Source organism: Staurois parvus, unplaced genomic scaffold (assembly GCF_062004578.1).
Source record: "Staurois parvus isolate SC_StPar_1 unplaced genomic scaffold, SC_StPar_1.0 ptg000373l, whole genome shotgun sequence".
Lineage (NCBI taxonomy): Eukaryota > Metazoa > Chordata > Amphibia > Anura > Ranidae > Staurois > Staurois parvus.
The window spans coordinates 109,511-134,702 of NW_028318169.1; the positions used below are offsets into that span (position 1 = coordinate 109,511).

The 25,192-nt window shown below is 48.2% G+C and overlaps 1 protein-coding gene across 2 annotated transcripts in view; it reads left to right on the top strand.

Moving 5' to 3' along the window:
- SDK2 (sidekick cell adhesion molecule 2) overlaps positions 1-25,192 on the top strand; it is a 186,203-nt gene that overhangs the window by 93,438 nt on the left and 67,573 nt on the right. Inside the window, exons 19-23 of one of the 2 annotated variants that reach the window (XM_089685363.1) lie at positions 2,215-2,416; positions 2,501-2,604; positions 6,232-6,302; positions 6,399-6,534; positions 20,677-20,733. In XM_089685363.1, the coding sequence (XP_089541489.1) occupies positions 2,215-2,416; positions 2,501-2,604; positions 6,232-6,302; positions 6,399-6,534; positions 20,677-20,733 (570 nt within the window). The remainder of the gene's footprint in view (positions 1-2,214; positions 2,417-2,500; positions 2,605-6,231; positions 6,303-6,398; positions 6,535-20,676; positions 20,734-25,192) is intronic. The other variant, XM_089685365.1, reaches the window with a different exon arrangement.

The window sequence follows — 25,192 nt, forward strand, 5'->3', positions numbered from 1 at the left end:
GGTCCAATGGGTCAGACTGAAAAAGTAAATTGGAGGCCCAAAAACGGCCCGAGGTATCCACTGGAAAAAGAGAGGTGAGAGGCGGGAGAGCGCTTACAGTGCAGAACATATCTAAATGCAGTTATTTCCTCGAGACAAAGAAAGGAGAAACGACTTACATTTGGTGAGGTTGTGGTTACCCGGGAGTGGAACCAGACAACCTTCCGTGAACCTAGATGGCATAGATGCCCCATCTCTACGCGGGGTAAAATCAGTCACTCTGATGGGGCCCCAAATTCTGTATCCTCTCTGGATTCTCAGGTGGGTATTGTACTTGTAGGATGAGAACAGGTAAAAGGAATGACAGAGGCGCCCAGTGTGGTGGGTCTAAGGATGCGAAGTCATCAAATTAGAGGAACATTAAATAGCTTTACTTGACCAAGAGACACGCTTTGTGGTTATGACTCGCCACTTCCTCAGTATACGGAGATATACAAATGTTTGCCATTTCTTGGTTTCCACCTGAGTTGTTTTGTGGTCTACACACACTTGGGTGAAAGAGTAAACTGAGAAATATGAAATATTTGTGTATCACCGTATACTGAGGAAGCGATGAGTGATAGCCGCAAAATGCGTCTTTTGGTGAAATTCAGCTATTTGATATTCCTCCAACTTGATGAGTCCGACCCATCCTCAGACACACTACACTGGGCACTACTGCCATTCTGTTCACTGATGGGCTTTTTACCTCCTCTCATCCATGCTGAATGGTTTCCCATGCAATGGCCGTGCGTGGCAGTACTAGTGTTGTGGGCTTACCCACCTTCCAGCTCCTTATTTCTGTCTGAGACTCCAGTGGTAGAATTCCCATGCCGTATTTTGCTTCTCAGACTTTCCAACAAGTCCTGAGTAAAGTTAATCTTATTACTTCTAGAGTTGTCAATTATTAGGTTAGTCTTCATTATTAAAGGCCAACTTTTGGCTTCCCCACCACAATGACCCTCCCTTCCCATATGGAGGCTTCCCAGCAGTATGTTTAACCTTTTTATTTTTTAATTCTCAACTTTTCCACATGTCTTGGGGCTGGTCAGGTGATGCCTTAGTTCTTCTTCTTCTCCCAGTCTTCTCCAGTGGCATCTCCCAGTCACATGATGCCTTAGGTCTTCATATTCCAGTCTTCTCCAGTGGCATCTCCCAGTCCCGTGATCCCTTGGGTCTTCTTCATCTCCCAGTCTTCTCCAGTGGCATTTTCCAATCATGTGATGCCTTAGGTCTTCTTCATCTTCCAGTCTTCTCCAGTGGCATCTGCCAGTAACACGATGCCTTAGGTCTTCATCTTCCAGTCTTCTCTAGTGGCATCTCCCAATCACGTGATGCTTTGGGTCTTCTTCATCTCCCAGTCTTCTCCAGTGGCATTTTCCAATCATGTGATGCCTTAGGTCTTCATCTTCCAGTCTTCTCCAGTGGCATCTCGCAGTCACATGGTGCCTTGGGTCTTCTTCATCTTCCAATCTTCTCCAGTGGCATCTTCCAATCACGTGATGCCTTGGGTCATCTTCATCTCCCAGTCTACTCCAGTGGCATCTGCCAATGATGTGATGCCTTGGGCCTTCTTTATCTCCCAGTCTTCTCCAGTGGAATCTCCCAGACACGTAATGCCTTGGGTCTTCTTCATCTCCCAATCTTCTCCAGTGGCATCTCCCAATGATGTGATGCCTTGGGCCTTCTTCATCGCCCAGTCTTCTCCAGTGGCATCTCCCAGTCACGTGATGCCTTGGGCCTTCTTCATCGCCCAGTCTTCTCCAGTGGAATCTCCCAGTCACGTGATGCCGTGGGTCTTCTTCATCTCCAGTGGTTGGCAATCCTTGAAGGAGCAGAGAATGGCACAGACTCTGTCTGCATCATTACATGCCCCCTTAGGGCGTTATTTAACCCAAAAGATTGGGGACATCTTGTGGTAAGAGTGAATAAAGGTGAGCCTAAGCTGCTTTTTTTAAATTAAGAAATGAGCCTGGAGTTGGGCTTTGAAGGTCCCTTGGGGTATGGTGACACTATCATTTGGCTTTGCAATAGCCGCACAACAGTTGGACAGAACTAAGAATTCTCATTTAGATCACTAGCAGAGTTACTATACATAAAGAAGCCAGTTTGTGATTTAGTTTCACAGCAAACCAGAGTAAACGTTTTGGATGAAGATGTCCCACACTGGATGCCACATTGGTATCTCTTTTTCAGATCGTCCTCAGCCGCCCAGCAAGCCCGGGGTTCTACAGGAAGACGTGAAATCCCGGAACGTCCTCTTGACATGGGAACCTGGCAGCGATGGCCTGTCTCCTGTCCGTTACTACACCATCCAGACCCGAGAATTGCCCAAAGGGCGTTGGGTTGTCCACTCCGCCTCCATCAGCCACAATGCCACCTCTGCTGTCGTGGACAGGTGAGAATTGATTGCGATCGAAGGGAAGGCGTGTCTGTGGATCTTAGAGAAAGTTGTTACTCACTATGATGGTTTCCATTACAGGTTGAAACCTTTCACATCGTACAAGTTCAGAGTGAAAGCCACCAATGACATTGGGGACAGCGAATACAGCGAAGAGTCGGAATCCCTTACCACTCTGCAGGCTGGTGAGTCGCATGACCAGATTTTATATATTTGAGACATGGTTGTTCAACTTATTTGCTGGCATTAGAAATACAACCTGACCACATTTTGAGCTCTACCTTTAGGAGGAGATTTCATTTTGCCAAAGTTTCTGCAAAAATCTTACCAAAATGTTGCCATTTTGGCAAAATGCATTAGGGTCAACAGGGAAAATTAGAGTGGATTCCTGTTACTTGCTGAAGGTGGATAAACCCCTGAAATAAAAAAAAAAAACAATATAATTTAATACACAGAAAACTGGCTTACAGTAATATTGTTACAAATTATTTAAAGTGAAATGTTCCAGTTGGGCTTCATTGAATAAAAATCTTATATTTAGGTTTGTTAGCATGCCAGCTGGATGAGGTTCTAAACAGTAGATGAGACATGACCTATCAAGCCCATCATTTTCATCCTCTGTCTGTGGGTGCAGAAAGATGCCCCCGTCTGGCTCTTAAGGAGAACAACAGACAGGTTTATAAACCCATCTTAAAGGGGCTCTATATGTAAAATACATACTGCCACCAATGATGGGGCACTATTCCTCCCACTGACACCAATGATGGGGCACTATTCCTCCCACTGCCACCAATGATGGGGCACTATTCCTCCCACTGCCACCAATGATGGGGCACTATTCCTCCCACTGACACCAATGATGGGGCACTATTCCTCCCACTGACACCAATGATGGGGCACAATTCCTCCCACTGACACCAATGATGGGGCACAATTCCTCCCACTGACACCAATGATGGGGCACTATTCCTCCCACTGATACCAATGATGGGGCACTATTCCTCCCACTGACACCAATGATGAGGCACTATTCCTCCCACTGACACCAATGATGGGGCACTATTCCTCCCACTCACACCAATGATGGGGCACTATTCCTCCCACTGACACCAATGATGGGGCACAATTCCTCCCACTGACACCAATGATGGGGCACTATTCCTCCCACTGATACCAATGATGGGGCACTATTCCTCCCACTGACACCAATGATGGGGCACTATTTCTCCCACTGACACCAATGATGGGGCACTATTCCTCCCACTGACACCAATGATGGGGCACTATTCCTCCCACTGACACCAATGATGGGGCACTATTCCTCCCACTGACACCAATGATGGGGCACTATTTCTCTCATGTATTGCTGTATTGTTTGCAACATGATCATCTTCTGTGATCAGCGGCGCCATCTAGTGGCCATAATGTGATATTTTCCTGAAATAACTCAATAAAAACAATACTGTATTATGGCCACTAGAACGCGTTGATGATCATAAGAGATTCATATTACAAAAATACAGAAAACTTATTTTATAGATGCACTCCAAAGTATTAGAACAAAAAAAACATATGCAGTACATCTCTACAATACGTGGACATTTCCTCAGGTTTATCCTTTTAAAGCAGGGGTCTCCAAACTTTCTAAACAAAGGGCCGGTTTACTGTCCTTCAGAGTTTAGGAGGGCTGGAGTGGCCAATGGGAGTAGAAAATGTCTCAGCATCAGTAGGAGTAAAAAAAAATGACACAGTGCTTGTAGTCAGTGGAAGGTGGGGAATAGGAGGAATAGTGCCCCATCATTGGTATCAGTGGGAGGAATAGTGCCCCATCATTGGTGTCAGTGGGAGGAATAGTGCCCCATCATTGGTGTCAGTACGAGGAATAGTGTCCCATCATTGGTGTCAATGGGAGAAATAGTGCCCCATCATTGGTGTCAGTGGGAGGAATAGTGCCCCATCATTGGTATCAGTGGGAGGAATAGTGCCCCATCATTGGTGTCAGTGGGAGGAATAGTGCCCCATCATTGGTGTCAGTGGGAGGAATAGTGCCCCATCATTGGTATCAGTGGGAGGAATAGTGCCCCATCATTGGTGTCAGTGGGAGGAATAGTGCTCCATCATTGGTGTCAATGGGAGAAATAGTGCCCCACCATTGGTGTCAGTGGGAGGAATAATGCCCCATCATTGGTATCAGTGGGAGGAATAGTGCCTCATCATTGGTGTCAGTGGAGGGAATAGTGCCCCATCATTGGTATCAGTGGAGGGAATAGTGCCCTATCATTGGTGTCAGTAGGAGGAATAGTGCCCCATCGTTGGTGACAGTGGGAGAAATAGTGCCCCATCATTGGTGTCAGTGGGAAGAATAGTGCCCCATCATTGGTGTCAGTGGGAGGAATAGTGTCCCATCATTGGTGCCAGTGGGAGAAATAGTGTCCCATCATTTGTGTCAGTGGGAGGAATAGTACCCCATCATTGGTGTCAGTGGGAGGAATAGTGCCCCATCATTGGTATCAGAGGAAGGAATAGTGCCCCATCATTGGTGTCAGTGTGAGGAATAGTGTCCCATCATTGGTGCCAGTGGGAGGAATAGTGTCCCATCATTGGTGTCAGTGGGAGGAATAGTGTCCCATCATTTGTGTCAGTGGGAGGAATAGTGCCCCATCATTGGTGTCAGTAGGAGGAATAGTGCCCCATCATTGGTATCAGAGGAAGGAATAGTGCCCCATCATTGGTATCAGTGGGAGGAATAGTGCCCCATCATTGGTATTAGTGGGAGGAATAGTGCCCCATCATTGGTGTCAGTGGGGGGAATAGTGCCCCATCATTGGTGTCAGTGGGATGAATAGTGCCCCATCATTGGTGTCAGAGGAAGGAACAGTACCCTACACCTGGTATTATTTGGGTGAACAGTACCTAATTGTTTATATCAGTAGGAGGAATTGTGCCCCATCATTGGTGTCAGTGGAAGGAAAAATGCCCCATAGCTGGTGCCAGTGGAAGAAATGGTATCTCTTTGTTGGTGTCATTGGGAGGAATAGTTCCCCTGAGGGCCAGATAGAGGCAGGCAAAGGGCCGCAGTCTGTAGACCACTGCTTTAAAGCACAGAAAAATGATGATCTGTCTGGAATACACTCGGCTTTTAATTTGCTTTTGTGGGCACTCAACATATATGTGGACTGAGTGGTGTCAGCCCTGCCCATTGCCTTTTCGCTAAGCTGCTCAACTTCTGCAACCATCTTCTTATCCACAGCATAGGGATTTATGGACGTGTAGTCCATCAGGGAACACTAAAAAGCTTCCTTGAGACAACACAAAAAAAAAAATACCTGTTGATCGCGTCCATTAATTAACTTGTAAAACCGATTCAACAAAAATCTTTCAGTGTATGTTTTACAGACGAAGATCGAACAAATAGAAGTTCATTATTAGGGTTTCATACATGTTAATGGCTGCTCTCTCTGCTGGGCAAGGCTTGTGGACATTGAGGGAGATGTGACCACCTCTATGTGACAATGCTGGGGCCTTAGCAGCCAATCACCAAGGTTGAATGCTGTCATGTGGGAAGGACATTGACGTCATCCACCTTGGTAGACACCAACCCGATCCAACACCAAAGCGGACTCCAGCAGCAGTGAGGTGACTCGGAAGCACCAAAGTGGTCGAAGATGGTTTACCTGCAGACTCTTTACCCAAACTGTAATTGGATCGGTTGCCACCGGCCTCTGCCCTTTGTAGGTCACCATTGATTGACCTTTGTACTCTCCTACCAATGAATGCTCCATGTTTCATCTTCTGTTTGATTTTCCACGCAGCGCCCGACGATTCTCCGCTAGTCCTCTCCGTGACGCCTCACACCACAACCTCCGTGTTGATTCGCTGGCAGGTAAGGAATATCTTTAAAACTCCTTTTGTGTTTTTCTACACCAAGAACGGTTTTGGGAACCCAAAATAACCAACGAGGATTCATTTGTCCCTTCAGGCGCCAACAGAGGACAAGATCAATGGGATTCTCCTAGGCTTTCGCATCCGCTACCGGGAACTGGTGTACGACGGGATGAGAAGTTTTACCGTGCACAACATCAAGAACCCGGACGCCAAATGGGCCGAGCTGACGTGTAAGTTAGAACGACGTCATTGTTAATGTGTAGGACATCGGTGCCTGTAGGGCAAAAAGCAACTCGGTGAAGGAACCCCTAGAGATGGCTAGTGCCGGACATACCGATTTCAGGGTCGAACTTGGGGAATTTGATACTCATAAGATAAACTCCTGATGCTGACTGTTGTGCCCATACGGTGCTTTTTTTGTTGACCACTGAAGGTTCTTACTGTTTAGTGGCCCTCTTACTGCAAATGTGTGACATTCAGGCCATATCTGGGGTGGATACATAATTTATGGGCAGTCTATGCTTCTTGGAGATTGGATTGTTTTTTGACGGTTCAACATTGGTCAAGCTGGGATAGCAATGGATAAGTAAATGACTTTATATTTGTAATTGCAAATGATACATTGAAAAAAATATTGAACACAATCATGCAGTTATCACTTTAAGCTGATCATGTGACTGTAGCGCTCATCAGCTAAGGGGCCGCTGAATTTTGATGGGTCCCCCTAGGCTCTGTAGAGCCAGGCAACACGCACTTTCCACACCTTCACACAAAGAGTCAGTAAAACAGTCTTTGAGCTTGTTTTTGTTAGCAACTTGGATGAGGTTTAGGGGGATGTGGGATGCCAAGAACTGTAAAACTCGAGGACAACTTCTTAGCAAACACTGTACAAAAATGTGGACCAAAAAGTAGCAACTGTCTCTTTAAGGACCATTGATGTCCCCTTTGATGTACCTCCTCAGACCCCTGATTAATCCTTCCTCTTTCACTCTGCTGTCCTGAGGGTATCCCTGGGCAAGGGATTCCAAGATCTGCAATTAATTAGTCCCCGATGAGAACTAGTTGGGTATTGCACCTGACTGCCCTCTCCCCAGGGGGTGTAGAAGTACTCACACTGTCCTGTTCTGTTAGCCTGTTGGGTTGCAGTTGCTTTCAGGCCCTACGCTGGGCTGGCTTCTTCCCTGCTGACAGGATGTTCTCCCTAGACTTGTGGCACAGTGGAGATCCTTCCATCCAGCACCAGCCTGTAGGTACGCTCCCCTCCCCGGGGCCCTCTCCAAGGCTCCACACTCCAGCACCTTCTCTCAGTCCATATTCCATCCAACTCCTCCTGCTACACAGGCTCTGCCACATTTAAGGGTTGTTCTTAGCTGCTATGCCCAGCCTCCTACCTGGGGATTGGCCAAGTTCTCTTAAACATGCAATTCTCCATGCCTCCTCCAATCCTCCATCCTTCCTCCAAAGCGTTTCAGCAGTTTCTGGAAGTGCGGGAGGGCTCCAGAAGCCCTGACCTGTGGAGCCTCCCAGCCTGTGCTGAGGAGACCTCTCTACCTCACTCCCAGGCTGACTCATCCCAGGCTTCTAGCAAGCCTCTGGCTCAAAAATCCTATCTAGCTAAAAACAAGATAGCCCCAGGGGTGGACTGACTATTTAGAAACTTGGGTACTGGCCGAGGGTCCGGGGTCAGTAGGGGGCCTCATGAGATGCCCCTGGTACCTTTTTCATAGGCTTTTTTTAGTTTGGGTAAGGACACAGGGGCCCCATGATCCCTTATTGCCCGGGGGCCCCATGAGTTGTCAGTCCGTCCCTGGATAGCCCCTTCCCAAAATGCCCATACTTGTGTTCCTGCTGCCCCATTTACCTGCGTAAAGGAGAAGTCATCCTATGTGTAAGCTCCTGTAGCTGTAGTTTGGACCTTTCCAGGCTAGCGGTGTTGGTATTTGGCTATTGGGTGTTCCAGCATACTTGGAAGTGCTTGGAAACGTCACTACACTACCGGCAGTCAAGTGGACCAATAGGGGAGCCAAGAGAAGGCAGGTATAAGCAGCCGTGGTTGGGGGAGGGGGTAACCAATTTCTTTCCTTGACAGTGCAAAACATGAGTTTACTACGTAGTGCACCTACCACTTTGCAGTCAGCATTGGACAGCCAATGGTTTGTCCCCTCCTATCGAAGGCCCAGTTGAATCACCTTAAAACACCCCTTCCTTCAATGCTGTTTTCTGCCCTCCCCCTCCAGTGCTCTATGTTGGCCGAGTAACAGGCACAAGCACAAGAGTTCTCCCGCAGGCTTGTATCGCGGAGTGCCTTTCGCTTTCCGCGGACATAAATTTCATTTTCGGGATCCAGATCTATATGAATCTGTGAATGGGCACAGCAACGAACGCCAACGAGTCTGAAAAAAAGTTATAACAAGATTAACGAATGCATTTGTTTCATTCCGGTGAATTCTTTCACAGCCGAGGTTTTTCCAGAAGTTTACACTTCAACCTTCTTTCACCTTCCAAGGCCACTGGTTTGGAAACAGCGACAACCCTCCCGAGCACGAGGATGTAGCAGGAAACTGTGTCACTGACAGCTTCACACCGACTCTTCTCACCTCTGACGTGTGAAAGGAGACATTGTTAATTAGCAGCATGCTCGGAGTTTACAGTGTGAGAGACGTAACTGCGGACGCGTTGGCATCCCAGCGCCAATCATGGCATCTCACCGCATAGCCCCCCAATGGCCGACCCGCCATTTTGATGTTAGAAAAATGAAAATTTAAAAAAATAGATGTTCATATTATTCTATATAGAGAAAAAGTGCAACGCTAGATGTAAATATAACTAGACATATTATAACAATATGCTGAATGAACATAAAATAGCAATAAAATAGCAATAAAATCGAGTGCAAAGTAGTGAATCACACTGGGTGAATTAAAATGAGTGAATGTCCCAAAATGTTTCAAACGCCCACATGGGGAACCGCTAGATCCAATTGAAGTGCGTGAAAACGGGAGTCCGGTGTATCACACAGTGGATAATGGGTATAAAGAATGCGCACTCACCAGAAGTGCATCAAAAATGCGCATATAAGATATCCTCTCTCAGGTAGTGGTCATCTACTGCCAGAACAGGGTCAGAGTAATGCACCATCCAATCTCATCCAGGGTAAGAAATCCAAAAAGGCCTTAGCACTGTGTCACCGTCTGTGGTCCCTCTAAACCGGTTTCTACAAGTGGGGACTCTTGAATTCCATGCATCCAACTGGGAGCCACATGGAGATTCTAGAGCAGTGAGGCAACACGGGGAGCTTGCAATTCTCCAAAGCCAGGTATGTTAGACTTTGTAAACAAAGCAAAGTGGGATGCATGGAATTCACTGGGAGACTTATCCAAGAGTCCCCACTTGCAGAAACCGGTTTAGAGGGACCACAGACGGTGACACAGTGCTAAGGCCTTTTTGGATTACCTACTGTCAGGGCAGGGGCCAAGGAACGGACAGGCAGGCCTAACAATGTAACGCACTGGCTGACGACAACCACCACCCACAGACCGAAGTCCCTCAGGGCGCGGAGTCTAAGTCCCAGGCTGCCCTTCACCAGGGCTCCTGATGGTGGGGATGGACTTGACGCAGCCAGGAACCAGATCGCGGCCCCCGAGAGACCTCAGCTGCGGTAATGGCCGCCGCCAATGGCGTGTAGCTGGTGGAAGAGACAAAAGAGTAGTCAGACAAGCCGGGTCAACAACAACAGGACAAAACAGTACAGGACAGCAGACGAGAATCACAGGTCACGAGCCGGGTTCAGCAACAGAGGGTCAGATCAAAGGAGAATGCAAAGAATAGTCAAGTCACAAGCCGAATCAGATACCAGGAGAGTCACGAGAGTCAGAACAGAGTAATAGCAACACAAAGACACAAGACACAAGTGCAAAGAGCATGTGCGGGCCACAGGCTTATATGTCATCAGCCACACCCCTCTGGGGGATGGACCACAGAGACCTGAAGGCATAAAAGGATTCCCACCATGCACAGCAGAATCCAAGATGGACGCCAGCACATGGAGTAACATAACCTCAGGGAAAAGGTAGGACCTTGACACCTACCCTGGATGAGATTGGATGGTGCATTACTCTGACCCTGTTCTGGCAGTAGATGACCACTACCTGAGAGAGGATATCTTATATGCGCATTTTTGACGCACTTCTGGTGAGTGCGCATTCTTTATACCCATTATCCACTGCGTGATACACCGGACTCCCGTTTTCACGCACTTCAATTGGATCTAGTGGTTCCCCATGTGGGCGTTTGAAACATTTTGGGACATTCACTTATTTTAATTCACCCAGTGTGATTCACTACTTTGCACTCGATTTTATTGCTATTTTATGTCTATTTTATGTTCATTCAGCATATTGTTATATTATGTCTAGTTATATTTACATCTAGCGCTGCACCTTTTCTCTATAAAGATTTATTGGAAGGTTTGTCCTTGGTTGCCTTTTTGGTGTTCTAGCGGCTATTTTCCTTCGTCTCAGATAGCGCTCGCTTACTATTTCTCTACAGTTCATATTATTCTGTTTTGTTTGCTATTACCAGAATAAAGGGTCCGTTCTCTGAAGCATAAGAATGTGGCATTTTCACCGTGCCAGTTATTATCCCATTGAAAGTTATTCTTTCGGTTTTCGTTTTCACCGCACGGCTCAGCTGAAATGATCACATTTGTTTTACGCTTTCAATGTTTGTGGTATTCTCCATGTAAAAAGGTCGCTTGTCATAAAATTATCGCAGGAGTGTTTGCTGCTTATAGAGAATCAGACTGTTGGCCTATTTAGGGTGAAGTGACAGGGTCTCTTTAAAGGCTACCTTCTGACCCACTTATATTTATAGCACCCCCCCCCCCCCCCCGGCACTCCATCTGCCGAAAAATACCGGTGTAAGCTCTATGTTGGAGCTTATACGGGGCAGTGATGTCACACCCCCATCATGTGACAGACCATCAATCATCTGTAAAGGATGAGCTACGGTAAGTAGTCTGGGCCAAACTCAGGTCAGCCCCAACGCGAGGGAACGGTCACATGACAGCATGCCACTAGCCCACTCAGCTGCAGCCATGGAATTTCCTGCTTCTCAGGCACAAGTACCAAAGCAGCGATGAAGTCACCCCCCCATCATGTGACAGACCGTCAGTCATCCATGAAGGATGGGTGAAGGTTTGGGCCAAACTCAGATTAGTTCCAAGCTGTGGGAACATTGACATGATAGCAGACTACTGGCCCAATCATCTGTGGCCATGGAATTCCCCACTTCTCAGGCATGACTACCAAAGGGGAGATGAGGCCACTCCGCCATCATCAAGGACAGTCCGTCAGTCATCCAGGATAAGCTAAGGTTTGGGCCAAACTCAGATTAGTTCCAAGCTGTGGGAACATTGACATGATAGCAGACTACTGGCCCAATCAGCTGCAGCCATGGAATTCCCCACCTTTCAGGCCCAAGTACCAAAGGAACGGGGATGCTGGTGACATTACTGACCAATATGGCCTCCTGATCAAATAATGACATCGTCCAAATGAGACCATTGGCCATATTAGGTCATATATGTACAGAGTAAAGGACCAAATAAATCCATATCACCATATTAATGATGTCACCAGCATCCATATCCCGTTGTTACATGGGTGGGGAATTCCACGTTTGGCTAGTAGTCTACTATCATGTGACAGTGTCCTATGGGTTCAGCCCAAACCTCAACTCATCCTTATTGTCCAATAGGCTTGCGGAATGCATCATAGGAGGGTTCTCACATGCTCACCTATGCAGGGTCCGGGGAGAGTGGATATAGTGAATGCGGGGTCCGGGGAGTGCGGATATAGTGAATGCGGGGTCCGGGGAGAGCGGATATAGTGAATGCGGGGTCCGGGGAGAGCGGATATAGTGAATGCGGGGTCCGGGGAGAGCGGATATAGTGAATGCGGGGTCCGGAGAGAGCGGATATAGTGAATGCGGGGTCCGGGGAGAGCGGATATAGTGAATGCGGGGTCCGGGGAGAGCGGATATAGTGAATGCGGGGTCCGGGGAGAGCGGATTTAGTGAATGCGGGGTCCGGGGAGAGCGGATATAGTGAATGCGGGGTCCAGGGAGAGCGGATATAGTGAATGCGGGGTCCGGGGAGAGCGGATATAGTGAATGCGGGGTCCGGGGAGAGCAGATATAGTGAATGCGGGGTCCGGGGAGAGCAGATATAGTGAATGCGGAGTCCGGGGAGAGCGGATATAGTGAATGCGGGGTCCAGGGAGAGTGGATACAGTGAATGCGGGGTCCGGGGAGAGCGGATACAGTGAATGCGGGGTCCGGGGAGAGCGGATACAGTGAATGCGGGGTCCGGGGAGAGAGGATATAGTGAATGCGGGGTCCGGGGAGAGCGGATATAGTGAATGCGGGGTCCGGGGAGAGCGGATATAGTGAATGCGGGGTCCGGGGAGAGCGGATATAGTGAATGCGGGGTCCGGGGAGAGCGGATTTAGTGAATGCGGGGTCCGGGGAGAGCGGATATAGTGAATGCGGGGTCCAGGGAGAGCGGATACAGTGAATGCGGGGTCCGGGGAGAGCAGATATAGTAAATGCGGAGTCCGGGGAGAGCGGATACAGTGAATGCGGGGTCCGGGGAAAGCGGATATAGTGAATGCGGGGTCCGGGGAGAGCGGATATAGTGAATGCGGGGAGAGCGGATATAGTGAATGCGGGGTCCGGGGAGAGCGGATATAGTGAATGCGGGGTCCGGGGAGAGCGGATACAGTGAATGCGGGGTTCGGGGAGAGCGGATATAGTGAATGCGGGGTCCGGGGAGAGCGGATATAGTGAATGCGGGGTCCGGGGAGAGCCGATATAGTGAATGCGGGGTCCGGGGGGGGAGGATATAGTGAATGCGGGGTCCAGGGAGAGCGGATATAGTGAATGCGGGGTCCGGGGAGAGCGGATATAGTGAATGAGGGGTCCGGGGAGAGTGGATACAGTGAATGCGGGGTCCGGGGAGAGCGGATATAGTGAATGCGGGGAGAGCGGATATAGTGAATGCGGGGTCCGGGGAGAGTGGATACAGTGAATGCGGGGTCCGGGGAGAGCGGATATAGTGAATGCGGGGAGAGCGGATATAGTGAATGCGGGGTCCGGGGAGAGCGGATATAGTGAATGCGGGGTCCGGGGAGAGCGGATATAGTGAATGCGGGGTCCGGGGAGAGCGGATATAGTGAATGCGGGGTCCGGGGAGAGCGGATATAGTGAATGCGGGGTCCGGGGAGAGCGGATATAGTGAATGCGGGGTCCAGGGAGACTGGATATAGTGAATGCGGGGTCCGGGGAGAGCGGATATAGTGAATGCGGGGTCCGGGGAGAGCGGATATAGTGAATGCGGGGTCCGGGGAGAGCGGATATAGTGAATGCGGGGTCCGGGGAGAGCGGATATAGTGAATGCGGGGTCCGGGGAGAGCGGATATAGTGAATGCGGGGTCCGGGGAGAGCGGATACAGTGAATGCGGGGTCTGGGGAGAGCGGATATAGTGAATGCGGGGTCCAGGGAGACTGGATATAGTGAATGCGGGGTCCGGGGAGAGCGGATATAGTGAATGCGGGGTCCGGGGAGAGCGGATACAGTGAATGCGGGGTCTGGGGAGAGCGGATATAGTGAATGCGGGGTCCAGGGAGACTGGATATAGTGAATGCGGGGTCCAGGGAGACTGGATATAGTGAATGCGGGGTCCGGGGGAAGAGCGGATACAGTGAATGCGGGGTCCGGGGAGAGCGGATACAGTGAATGCGGGGTCTGGGGAGAGCGGATATAGTGAATGCGGGGTCCGGGGAGAGCGGATATAGTGAATGCGGGGTCCGGGGAGAGCGGATATAGTGAATGCGGGGTCCGGGGGAAGAGCGGATACAGTGAATGCGGGGTCCGGGCAGAGCGGATATAGTGAATGCGGGCTCCGGGGAGAGCGGATATAGTGAATGCGGGGTCCGGGGAGAGCGGATATAGTGAATGCGGGGTCCGGGGAGAGCGGATATAGTGAATGCGGGGTCCGGGGGAAGAGCGGATACAGTGAATGCGGGGTCCCGTCAATGACATGGAGCACTCAGCCTCTAGTAGACTATAAGGAGGACTCCTTCACTCCAACAACATGCCGGCAGCGGAGGTGTGCTGTAGTCTCACAGCCTCCTCCAGGATCTCAGCCTAGTGACAGGGACTGGGAGGTGTTAATGACAGTCATTTATTTGCCTCCTGCGGTGCTTTTATTTTACATTTCAAGGACTTTTCCTTTATATAACTCTTTTATGTTGGGAAGGAATGGCTGGTTGTCACCTTTGTGATAATTGTGTGCCAACTGAACATGTCAATGAGGTAATTACAGAGAAATAATGAAGACAATAAAATAAATACAGCTCCGTGATTCGGCTCCGGGGCGTCACATGTGTAACGGAACACTGCAACCAATGACGTGCCAGTCCACGTATCTCATAGGAATGTACAGCAGAAGCTGCAGGGAGCCGCAACGTAGGACTGCACGTTCTCCACTGATCCTTGGTTCCAGATTCCAAAATACTAACTTCCAGAATAGTCCCGGCTTCAGTAATACGAGCGTCTATAGTCCCGGCTTCAGTAATACGAGCGTCTATAGTCCCGGCTTCAGTAATACGAGCGTCTATAGTCCCAGCTTCAGTAATACGAGCGTCTATAGTCCCGGCTTCAGTAATACGAGCGTCTATAGTCCCGGGTTCAGTAATACGAGTGTCTGTAGTCCCGGCTTCAGTAATACGAGCGTCTATAGTCCCAGCTTCAGTAATACGAGCGTCTATAGTCCCGGCTTCAGCAATACGAGCGTCTATAGTCCCGGCTTCAGTATTACGAGCGTCTGTAGTCCCGGCTTCAGTAATACGAGCGTCTGTAGTCCCGGCTTCAGTAATACGAGCGTCTATAGTCCCGGCTTCAGTAATACGAGCGTCTATAGTCCCGGCTTCAGTATTACGAGCGTCTATAGTCCCGGCTTCAGTAATACGAGCGTCTATAGTCCCGGCTTCAGTAATACGAGCGTCTGTAGTCCCAGCTTCAGTAATACGAGCGTCTATAGTCCCAGCTTCAGTAATACGAGCGTCTATAGTCCCGGCTTCAGTAATACGAGCGTCTGTAGTCCCGGCTTCAGTAATACGAGCGTCTATAGTCCCGGCTTCAGTAATACGAGCGTCTATAGTCCCGGCTTCAGTAATACGAGCGTCTATAGTCCCGGCTTCAGTAATAGGAGCGTCTGTAGTCCCGGCTTCAGTAATACGAGCGTCTGTAGTCCCGGCTTCAGTAATACGAGCGTCTATAGTCCCGGCTTCAGTAACACGAGCGTCTATAGTCCCGGCTTCAGTAATACGAGCGTCTATAGTCCCGGCTTCGGTAATACGAGCGTCTATAGTCCCGGCTTCAGTATTACGAGCGTCTATAGTCCCGGCTTCAGTAACACGAGCGTCTATAGTCCCGGCTTCAGTAATACGAGCGTCTATAGTCCCGGCTTCGGTAATACGAGCGTCTATAGTCCCGGCTTCAGTAATACGAGCGTCTATAGTCCTGGCTTCAGTAATACGAGCGTCTATAGTCCCGGCTTCAGTAATACGAGCGTCTATAGTCCCGGCTTCGGTAACACGAGTGTCTATAGTCCCGGCTTCAGTAATACGAGCGTCTATAGTCCCGGCTTTGGTAATACGAGCGTCTATAGTCCCAGCTTCAGTAATACGAGTGTCTGTAGTCCCGGCTTCAGTAATACGAGCGTCTATAGTCCCAGCTTCAGTAATACGAGCGTCTGTAGTCCCGGCTTCAGTAATGGGAGGGTCTATAGTCCCGGCTTTGGTAATACGAGCGTCTGTAGTCCCGGCTTCAGTAATACGAGCGTCTATAGTCCCGGCTTCAGTAATACGAGCGTCTGTAGTCCCAGCTTCAGCAATACGAGCATCTATAGTCCCGGCTTCAGTAATACGAGCGTCTATAGTCCTGGCTTCAGTAATACGAGCGTCTATAGTCCCGGCTTCAGCAATACGAGCGTCTGTAGTCCCGGCTTCAGTAATACGAGCGTCTATAGTCCCGGCTTCAGTAATACGAGCGTCTATAGTCCCGGCTTCAGTAATACGAGCGTCTGTAGTCCCAGCTTCAGCAATACGAGCGTCTATAGTCCCGGCTTCAGTAATACGAGCGTCTATAGTCCCGGCTTCAGCAATACGAGCGTCTGTAGTCCCGGCTTCAGTAATACGAGCGTCTATAGTCCCGGCTTCAGCAATACGAGCGTCTGTAGTCCCGGCTTCAGTAATACGAGCGTCTATAGTCCCGGCTTTGGTAATACGAGCGTCTGTAGTCCCGGCTTCAGTAATACGAGCGTCTATAGTCCCGGCTTCAGTAATACGAGCGTCTGTAGTCCCAGCTTCAGCAATACGAGCATCTATAGTCCCGGCTTCAGTAATACGAGCGTCTATAGTCCCGGCTTCAGTAATACGAGCGTCTATAGTCCCGGCTTCAGCAATACGAGCGTCTGTAGTCCCGGCTTCAGTAATACGAGCGTCTATAGTCCCGGCTTCAGTAATACGAGCGTCTATAGTCCCGGCTTCAGTAATACGAGCGTCTGTAGTCCCAGCTTCAGCAATACGAGCGTCTATAGTCCCGGCTTCAGTAATACGAGCGTCTATAGTCCCGGCTTCAGCAATACGAGCGTCTGTAGTCCCGGCTTCAGTAATACGAGCGTCTATAGTCCCGGCTTCAGCAATACGAGCGTCTGTAGTCCCGGCTTCAGTAATACGAGCGTCTATAGTCCCGGCTTCAGCAATACGAGCGTCTATAGTCCCGGCTTCAGTAATACGAGCGTCTGTAGTCCCGGCTTCAGTAATACGAGCGTCTATAGTCCCGGCTTCAGTAATACGAGCGTCTGTAGTCCCAGCTTCAGCAATACGAGCGTCTATAGTCCCGGCTTCAGTAATACGAGCGTCTATAGTCCCGGCTTCAGCAATACGAGCGTCTGTAGTCCCGGCTTCAGTAATACGAGCGTCTATAGTCCCGGCTTCAGCAATACGAGCGTCTGTAGTCCCGGCTTCAGTAATACGAGCGTCTATAGTCCCGGCTTCAGCAATACGAGCGTCTGTAGTCCCGGCTTCAGTAATACGAGCGTCTATAGTCCCGGCTTCAGCAATACGAGCGTCTATAGTCCCGGCTTCAGTAATACGAGCGTCTATAGTCCCGGCTTCAGTAATACGAGCGTCTATAGTCCCGGCTTCAGTAATACGAGCGTCTATAGTCCCGGCTTCAGTAATACGAGCGTCTGTAGTCCCGGCTTCAGTAATACGAGCGTCTATAGTCCCGGCTTCAGTAATACGAGCGTCTATAGTCCCGGCTTCAGTAATACGAGCGTCTGTAGTCCCAGCTTCAGTATTACGAGCGTCTATAGTCCCGGCTTCAGCAATACGAGCGTCTATAGTCCCGGCTTCAGTAATACGAGCGTCTGCAGTCCCGGCTTCAGTAATACGAGCGTCTGTAGTCCCGGCTTCAGTAATACGAGCGTCTGTAGTCCCGGCTTCAGTAATACGAGCGTCTGTAGTCCCGGCTTCAGTAATACGAGCGTCTATAGTCCCGGCTTCAGTAATACGAGCGTCTGTAGTCCCGGCTTCAGTAATACGAGCGTCTGTAGTCCCGGCTTCAGTAATACGAGCGTCTGTAGTCCCGGCTTCAGTAATACGAGCGTCTGTAGTCCCGGCTTCAGTAATACGAGCGTCTGTAGTCCCGGCTTCAGTAATACGAGCGTCTATAGTCCCGGCTTCAGTAATACGAGCGTCTGTAGTCCCGGCTTCAGTAATACGAGCGTCTGTAGTCCCGGCTTCAGTAATACGAGCGTCTGTAGTCCCGGCTTCAGCAATACGAGCGTCTGTAGTCCCAGCTTCAGTAATGGGAGGGTCTATAGTCCCGGCTTCAGTAATACAAGCGTCTATAGTCCCGGCTTCAGCAATACGAGCGTCTATAGTCCCGGCTTCAGTAATACGAGCGTCTATAGTCCCGGCTTCAGTAATACGAGCGTCTGTAGTCCCGGCTTCAGTAATACGAGCGTCTATAGTCCCGGCTTCAGTAATACGAGCGTCTATAGTCCCGGCTTCAGTAATACGAGCGTCTGTAGTCCCAGCTTCAGTATTACGAGCGTCTATAGTCCCGGCTTCAGCAATACGAGCGTCTATAGTCCCGGCTTCAGTAATACGAGCGTCTGCAGTCCCGGCTTCAGTAATACGAGCGTCTGTAGTCCCGGCTTCAGTAATACGAGCGTCTGTAGTCCCGGCTTCAGTAATACGAGCGTCTGTAGTCCCGGCTTCAGTAATACGAGCGTCTATAGTCCCGGCTTCAGTAATACGAGCGTCTGTAGTCCCGGCTTCAGTAATACGAGCGTCTATAGTCCCGGCTTCAGTAATACGAGCGTCTATAGTCCCGGCTTCAGTAATACGAGCGTCTGTAGTCCCAGCTTCAGTATTACGAGCGTCTATAGTCCCGGCTTCAGCAATACGAGCGTCTATAGTCCCGGCTTCAGTAATACGAGCGTCTGTAGTCCCGGCTTCAGTAATACGAGCGTCTGTAGTCCCGGCTTCAGTAATACGAGCGTCTGTAGTCCCGGCTTCAGCAATACGAGCGTCTGTAGTCCCAGCTTCAGTAATGGGAGGGTCTATAGTCCCGGCTTCAGTAATACAAGCGTCTATAGTCCCGGCTTCAGCAATACGAGCGTCTATAGTCCCGGCTTCAGTAATACGAGCGTCTATAGTCCCGGCTTCAGTAATACGAGCGTCTGTAGTCCCGGCTTCAGTAATACGAGCGTCTATAGTCCCGGCTTCAGTAATACGAGCGTCTATAGTCCCGGCTTCAGTAATACGAGCGTCTGTAGTCCCAGCTTCAGTATTACGAGCGTCTATAGTCCCGGCTTCAGCAATACGAGCGTCTATAGTCCCGGCTTCAGTAATACGAGCGTCTGCAGTCCCGGCTTCAGTAATACGAGCGTCTGTAGTCCCGGCTTCAGTAATACGAGCGTCTGTAGTCCCGGCTTCAGTAATACGAGCGTCTGTAGTCCCGGCTTCAGTAATACGAGCGTCTATAGTCCCGGCTTCAGTAATACGAGCGTCTGTAGTCCCGGCTTCAGTAATACGAGCGTCTGTAGTCCCGGCTTCAGTAATACGAGCGTCTGTAGTCCCGGCTTCAGTAATACGAGCGTCTGTAGTCCCGGCTTCAGTAATACGAGCGTCTGTAGTCCCGGCTTCAGTAATACGAGCGTCTATAGTCCCGGCTTCAGTAATACGAGCGTCTGTAGTCCCGGCTTCAGTAATACGAGCGTCTGTAGTCCCGGCTTCAGTAATACGAGCGTCTGTAGTCCCGGCTTCAGCAATACGAGCGTCTGTAGTCCCAGCTTCAGTAATGGGAGGGTCTATAGTCCCGGCTTCAGTAATACAAGCGTCTATAGTCCCGGCTTCAGTAATACGAGCGTCTATAGTCCCGGCTTCAGTAATACGAGCGTCTGTAGTCCCGGCTTCAGTAATACGAGCGTCTGTAGTCCCGGCTTCAGTAATACGAGCGTCTGTAGTCCCGGCTTCAGTAATACGAGCGTCTATAGTCCCAGCTTCAGTAATACGAGCGTCTGTAGTCCCGGCTTCAGTAATACGAGCGTCTGTAGTCCCAGCTTCAGTAATACAAGCGTCTATAGTCCTAGCTTTTCTAACACCAATTTCTACTGTATAGAACGAGCTTCTGTAGTAATAATGCCCATAGTCCTAACTTATTTAGGACTGTGGACAATGAGGACAATTCTTCCATCCTTGTGGTAACAGTTTGGTGAAGACCCTTTTCTCTTCCACCATGACTGTACTAACCTGGCCTGGCAGCAGGAAAGAGGGGGAGGGGTGTGATTGGCAGCTAAGAGACAAATATAACCTGGGGAATGTACAGCATATATATATATATTGACTCTACACCTAGCTGGAGCTCCGGCACTCCCCCACATCCAATGGAGGTGCCTAAGGGACCCAAGGAGAGGGTACCTACTTGCTATTATGGGATAGGAAAGGGGAACAAAGTCTATCTCTGCCTATTGCACACTCCCAGAGTCTCGGGGATCCCTGGACACCCACAAGAGGAATTCCAATAATGTTGTTTGCTTGTAAGAACCTCCTTTGTCCACTGTTGTGCTGGTGACAGGTTCTCTTTATGCTGCATTGTCTGTGTATTTTCTCAGCATGGGAATCGCGCTCTCTATATGTCTGCATGTCTTGTGTATACTAACATTGCCTGACTGCTGTCCTCCGTTTGTTCCTCACTCCCTTCTCCACCCCGATCCTTGCTCTGCCATTCCGTATAGCGACCTACATGATCCGGAACCTCAGCGAACCGACCCTCTCCCAGTACGAGCTGGACAGTAAGTGCGGTCATGACAACTGCATGCTACTAGAAGTAATGCTTGTAGAGTAGAAGAAATCGCACTTCTTATCTGTTTAACCTGTCAAAGGATTTTTTTTTCCTTTTTGCCCATCCAGTTCTGGGATTTGCACAACTCTGCCACGCAGCACAGCCCTGTCTGTCAGGTTAAAAAAAAAAAACCTGCTATTTGTATACTGTAATTAAAACAAAAATTATAATATAGTGCAGGATATCAATTTGTAGCAACTGTGTATGATGGCTGCATTAGTTTTCATTTTTTTTAGGCTTGAATGCTTTTATTTTCAACTGGTGATCCTGCCAGTAAGTCTGTTGTTTATCAACTTCCTTTAACAGATCCAAGAAGTAAGCAAAAGTGATAGTCAGAGGTTTGAGACAAACAATTTATCACTGGCAGGGGTTCTTATACTGGTCCTCTTCTATGTTTGTGAAATCTTTATCCCAAAAGGAACAAAAACTGTTACTGCAACTCCAGCGTCAGCTGGAAAATCAGACGTGCAGTTCGTTTCGTTCTGAATTTTTTTGTTATTCAGAGATTTTTAAGTATCCAAATTTCAATAGTGATGAATTTAAACGAATCCAAAATAACTAAACAAAATTTTCATCCGAAATGCAATTGGATTCGAAATTTGAAAACTAATATGAAAGCAAGAATAGAATAGAAAATAGAATTTAAATAAATAGAATAGAAAAGTACAGAGTAGAAAATAATAGATTAGAATAGAATAGAAAAGAACAAAATAAAATATAGCTGCCCTTCAAAAGCTGAATTTCGCAAAGAAGAATAGAATAAAATAGAACAGAAAAAAGAACAGAGTAGAAAAGAATAGAGTAGGAATGAATAGAGTAAGAAAGAATAGAATAGAAAATAATAAAATAGAGTAGATAAGGATAGAATAGAAAATAGAATTTAAATAAATAGAATAGAAAAGAATAGAAAAGTACAGAGTAGAAAAGAATAGATTAGAAAAGAACAAAATAACTGCCCTCCGAAAGCTGAATTTCTCAAAGAAGAGTGGAGTAAAATAGAATAGGATAAAAAAAAAAGAGTAGAAATGAATAGAGCAAAAAAGAATAACATAGAGAAGAAAATAATAGACAAGAAAATAACAAAATAATAGGATAGAAAAGAATAAAGAAGAAAAGAATAGAATAGAAGAAAAGTATAGAATCGCAGAGGATAAACTTAAATATAGCCGCCTTCCGAAAGTTGAATTTCGAAAGGAACAGAATAGAATAAAATAGAATAGAAAGTAATAGAGTAGAAAGGAAGAGAGTAGAATAGAGTAGAAAAGAATAGCATAGAAGGGAATAAAATAACATATATCCACTTCCAAATTAGAATTTTGAAAAGAATAGAATAAAAAATATAGAACAAAAAATAAAAGAATATACAATAATAGGATAGAAAAGATTAAGATAGAAAATAATACGATAAAAAAAAAGAGATAATGAAAAGAGAAAAATAAAAAATAGAATGGAGAAAAGAATAGAATAGAATGAATAGAATAGAATGAATATAACTGTCTTCTGTCATTTGAATTTCAAATAGAATATTTTCAAATTCTAATAGAATGGAAAAGAATAGAAGCAAACAGAATAAAAGGGAATATAACTGCCTCCCAAAATTTGAATTTCGGATAGAATAAATCTGAGTTCTATACTTTTTGATTTGCCCGAATTTAATTCAACTGAATTCAGAAGATTCAAATCGAGTTCATAAGCTAAACATAAACAAATTCCAAAAACAAATTAAATGAAATTTAACTAAACAAAATTATTGAATAAAACAAACGTTTTCATTCTGCATGTCTAATCTAAATCTGCTAGTCCATCTAACGCTCCCCTCCCCCCTGCTGTCCAAAGGTGTCTCCATTGCTCCTCCATCCAGAATGGGGGCGCTCTAATACAGGAGGGTGCAGGGGCGGACTAACAACTCATGGGGTCCCCAGGCAATAGGAGATTATGGGGCCCCTGTGTCCTTGCCCACACTCAAACCACAAACAAAAAGGCCTATGAAAGGTACCAGGGGCATTTCATGGGGCCCCCTACTGACCCCGGGCCCTCGGGCAGTGCCTGAGTGCCGGAATGGTCAGTCCGCCCCTGGGAGGGTGTGTTGCTGGTCAGATCACCAGGCGCCTAAAAAAAAAAAAAAGAAGAAAACGAATGCAGCCGCCACATCTAATGATTGGTAAGCGGCCATATCTGACATTTTTGGTTTTGGGTTTTGACCTGCCTTGTCCCTCCCCCAGCCTGTGATTGGACAGTGAAAGGAGAAGCAGCAGGCTGGTGAGCTCCTCCTTCTGCTCCATCCCTAACTGCATGCTATTAGATGTACTGCTGTAGAGACAATCAGATCTGTAGTGTTCATAGACCACAGAAAGCGCTCAATCGAACATTCAGCTCTGCAGGCCGAGTCACCGAAGATTCGGGAAGCAGATCGTTAAATAAACTGAATTGGAATAAAGATATTATTTCCTGCGTATTAAATACAAGAAATGCTTTTTCTTATTATTTAAAAAAAAACAAAAAAACCTTCCTTTCACTTTTTTCATCCTTTGATCTGCCTCAAATATATATATATATATACACTGCTCAAAAAAATGAAAGGAAGACTCTGACAACCAATCAGATCCCAATGGGGAGGAGTCTCCTGCTGGATCTCTATACTGACATATAGTGCCCCAGCATTGGTGTCAGTGGGAGGAATAGTGCCCCATCATTGGTGTCAGTGGGAGGAATAGTGCCCCATCATTGGTGTCAGTGGGGGGAATAGTGCCCCATCATTGGTGTCAGTGGGAGGAATAGTGCCCCATCATTGGTGTCAGTGGGAGGAATAGTGCCCCATCATTAGTGTCAGTGGGAGGAATAGTGCCCCATCATTGGTGTCAGTGGGAGGAATAGTGCCCCATCATTGGTGGCAGTGGGAGGAATAGTGTCCCATCATTGGTGTCAGTGGGAGGAATAGTGCCCCATCATTGGTGTCAGTGGGAGGAATAGTGCCCCATCATTGGTGTCAGTGGGAGGAATAGTGCCCCATCATTAGTGTCAGTGGGAGGAATAGTGCCCCATCATTGGTATCAGTGGGAGGAATAGTGCCCCATCATTGGTGTCAGTGGGAGGAATAGTGCCCCATCATTGGTGTCAGTGGGAGGAATAGTGCCCCATCATTGGTGTCAGTGGGAGGAATAGTGCCCCATCATTGGTGTCAGTGGGAGGAATAGTGCCTCATCATTGGTGTCAGTGGGAGGAATAGTGCCCCATCATTGGTGTCAGTGGGAGGAATAGTGCCCCATCATTAGTGTCAGTGGGAGGAATAGTGCCCCATCATTGGTGTCAGTGGGAGGAATAGTGCCCCATCATTGGTATCAGTGGGAGGAATAGTGTCCCATCATTGGTGTCAGTGGGAGGAATAGTGCCCCATCATTGGTGTCAGTGGGAGGAATAGTGCCCCATCATTGGTGTCAGTGGGAGGAATAGTGCCCCATCATTGGTATCAGTGGGAGGAATAGTGCCCCATCATTGGTGTCAGTGGGAGGAATAGTGCTCCATCATTGGTGTCAGTGGGAGGAATAGTGCTCCATCATTGGTGTCAGTGGGAGGAATAGTGCCCCATCATTGGTGTCAGTGGGAGGAATAGTGCCCCATCATTGGTGTCAGTGGGAGGAATTGTGCCCCATCATTGGTGTCAGTGGGAGGAATAGTGCCCCATCATTGGTGTCAGTGGGAGGAATAGTGCCTCATCGTTGGTGTCAGTGGGAGGAATAGTGCCCCATCATTGGTGTCAGTGGGAGGAATAGTGCCCCATCATTAGTGTCAGTGGGAGGAACAGTGTCCCATCATTGGTGTCAGTGGGAGGAATAGTGCCCCATCATTGGTGTCAGTAGGAGGAATAGTGCCCCATCATTGGTGTCAGTGGGAGGAATAGTGTCCCATCATTGGTGTCAGTGGGAGGAATAGTGCCCCATCATTGGTGTCAGTGGGAGGAATAGTGCCTCATCGTTGGTGTCAGTGGGAGGAATAGTGCCCCATCATTGGTGTCAGTGGGAGGAATAGTGCCCCATCATTAGTGTCAGTGGGAGGAACAGTGTCCCATCATTGGTGTCAGTGGGAGGAATAGTGCCCCATCATTGGTGTCAGTAGGAGGAATAGTGCCCCATCATTGGTGTCAGTGGGAGGAATAGTGTCCCATCATTGGTGTCAGTGGGAGGAATAGTGCCCCATCATTGGTGTCAGTGGGAGGAATAGTGCCCCATCATTGGTGTCAGTGGGAGGAATAGTGCCCCATCATTGGTGTCAGTGGGAGGAATAGTGTCCCATCATTGGTATCTGTGGGAGGAATAGTGCCCCATCATTGGTGTCAGTGGGAGGAATAGTGCCCCATCATTGGTGTCAGTGGGGGGAATAGTGCCCCATCATTGGTATCAGTGGGAGGAAGA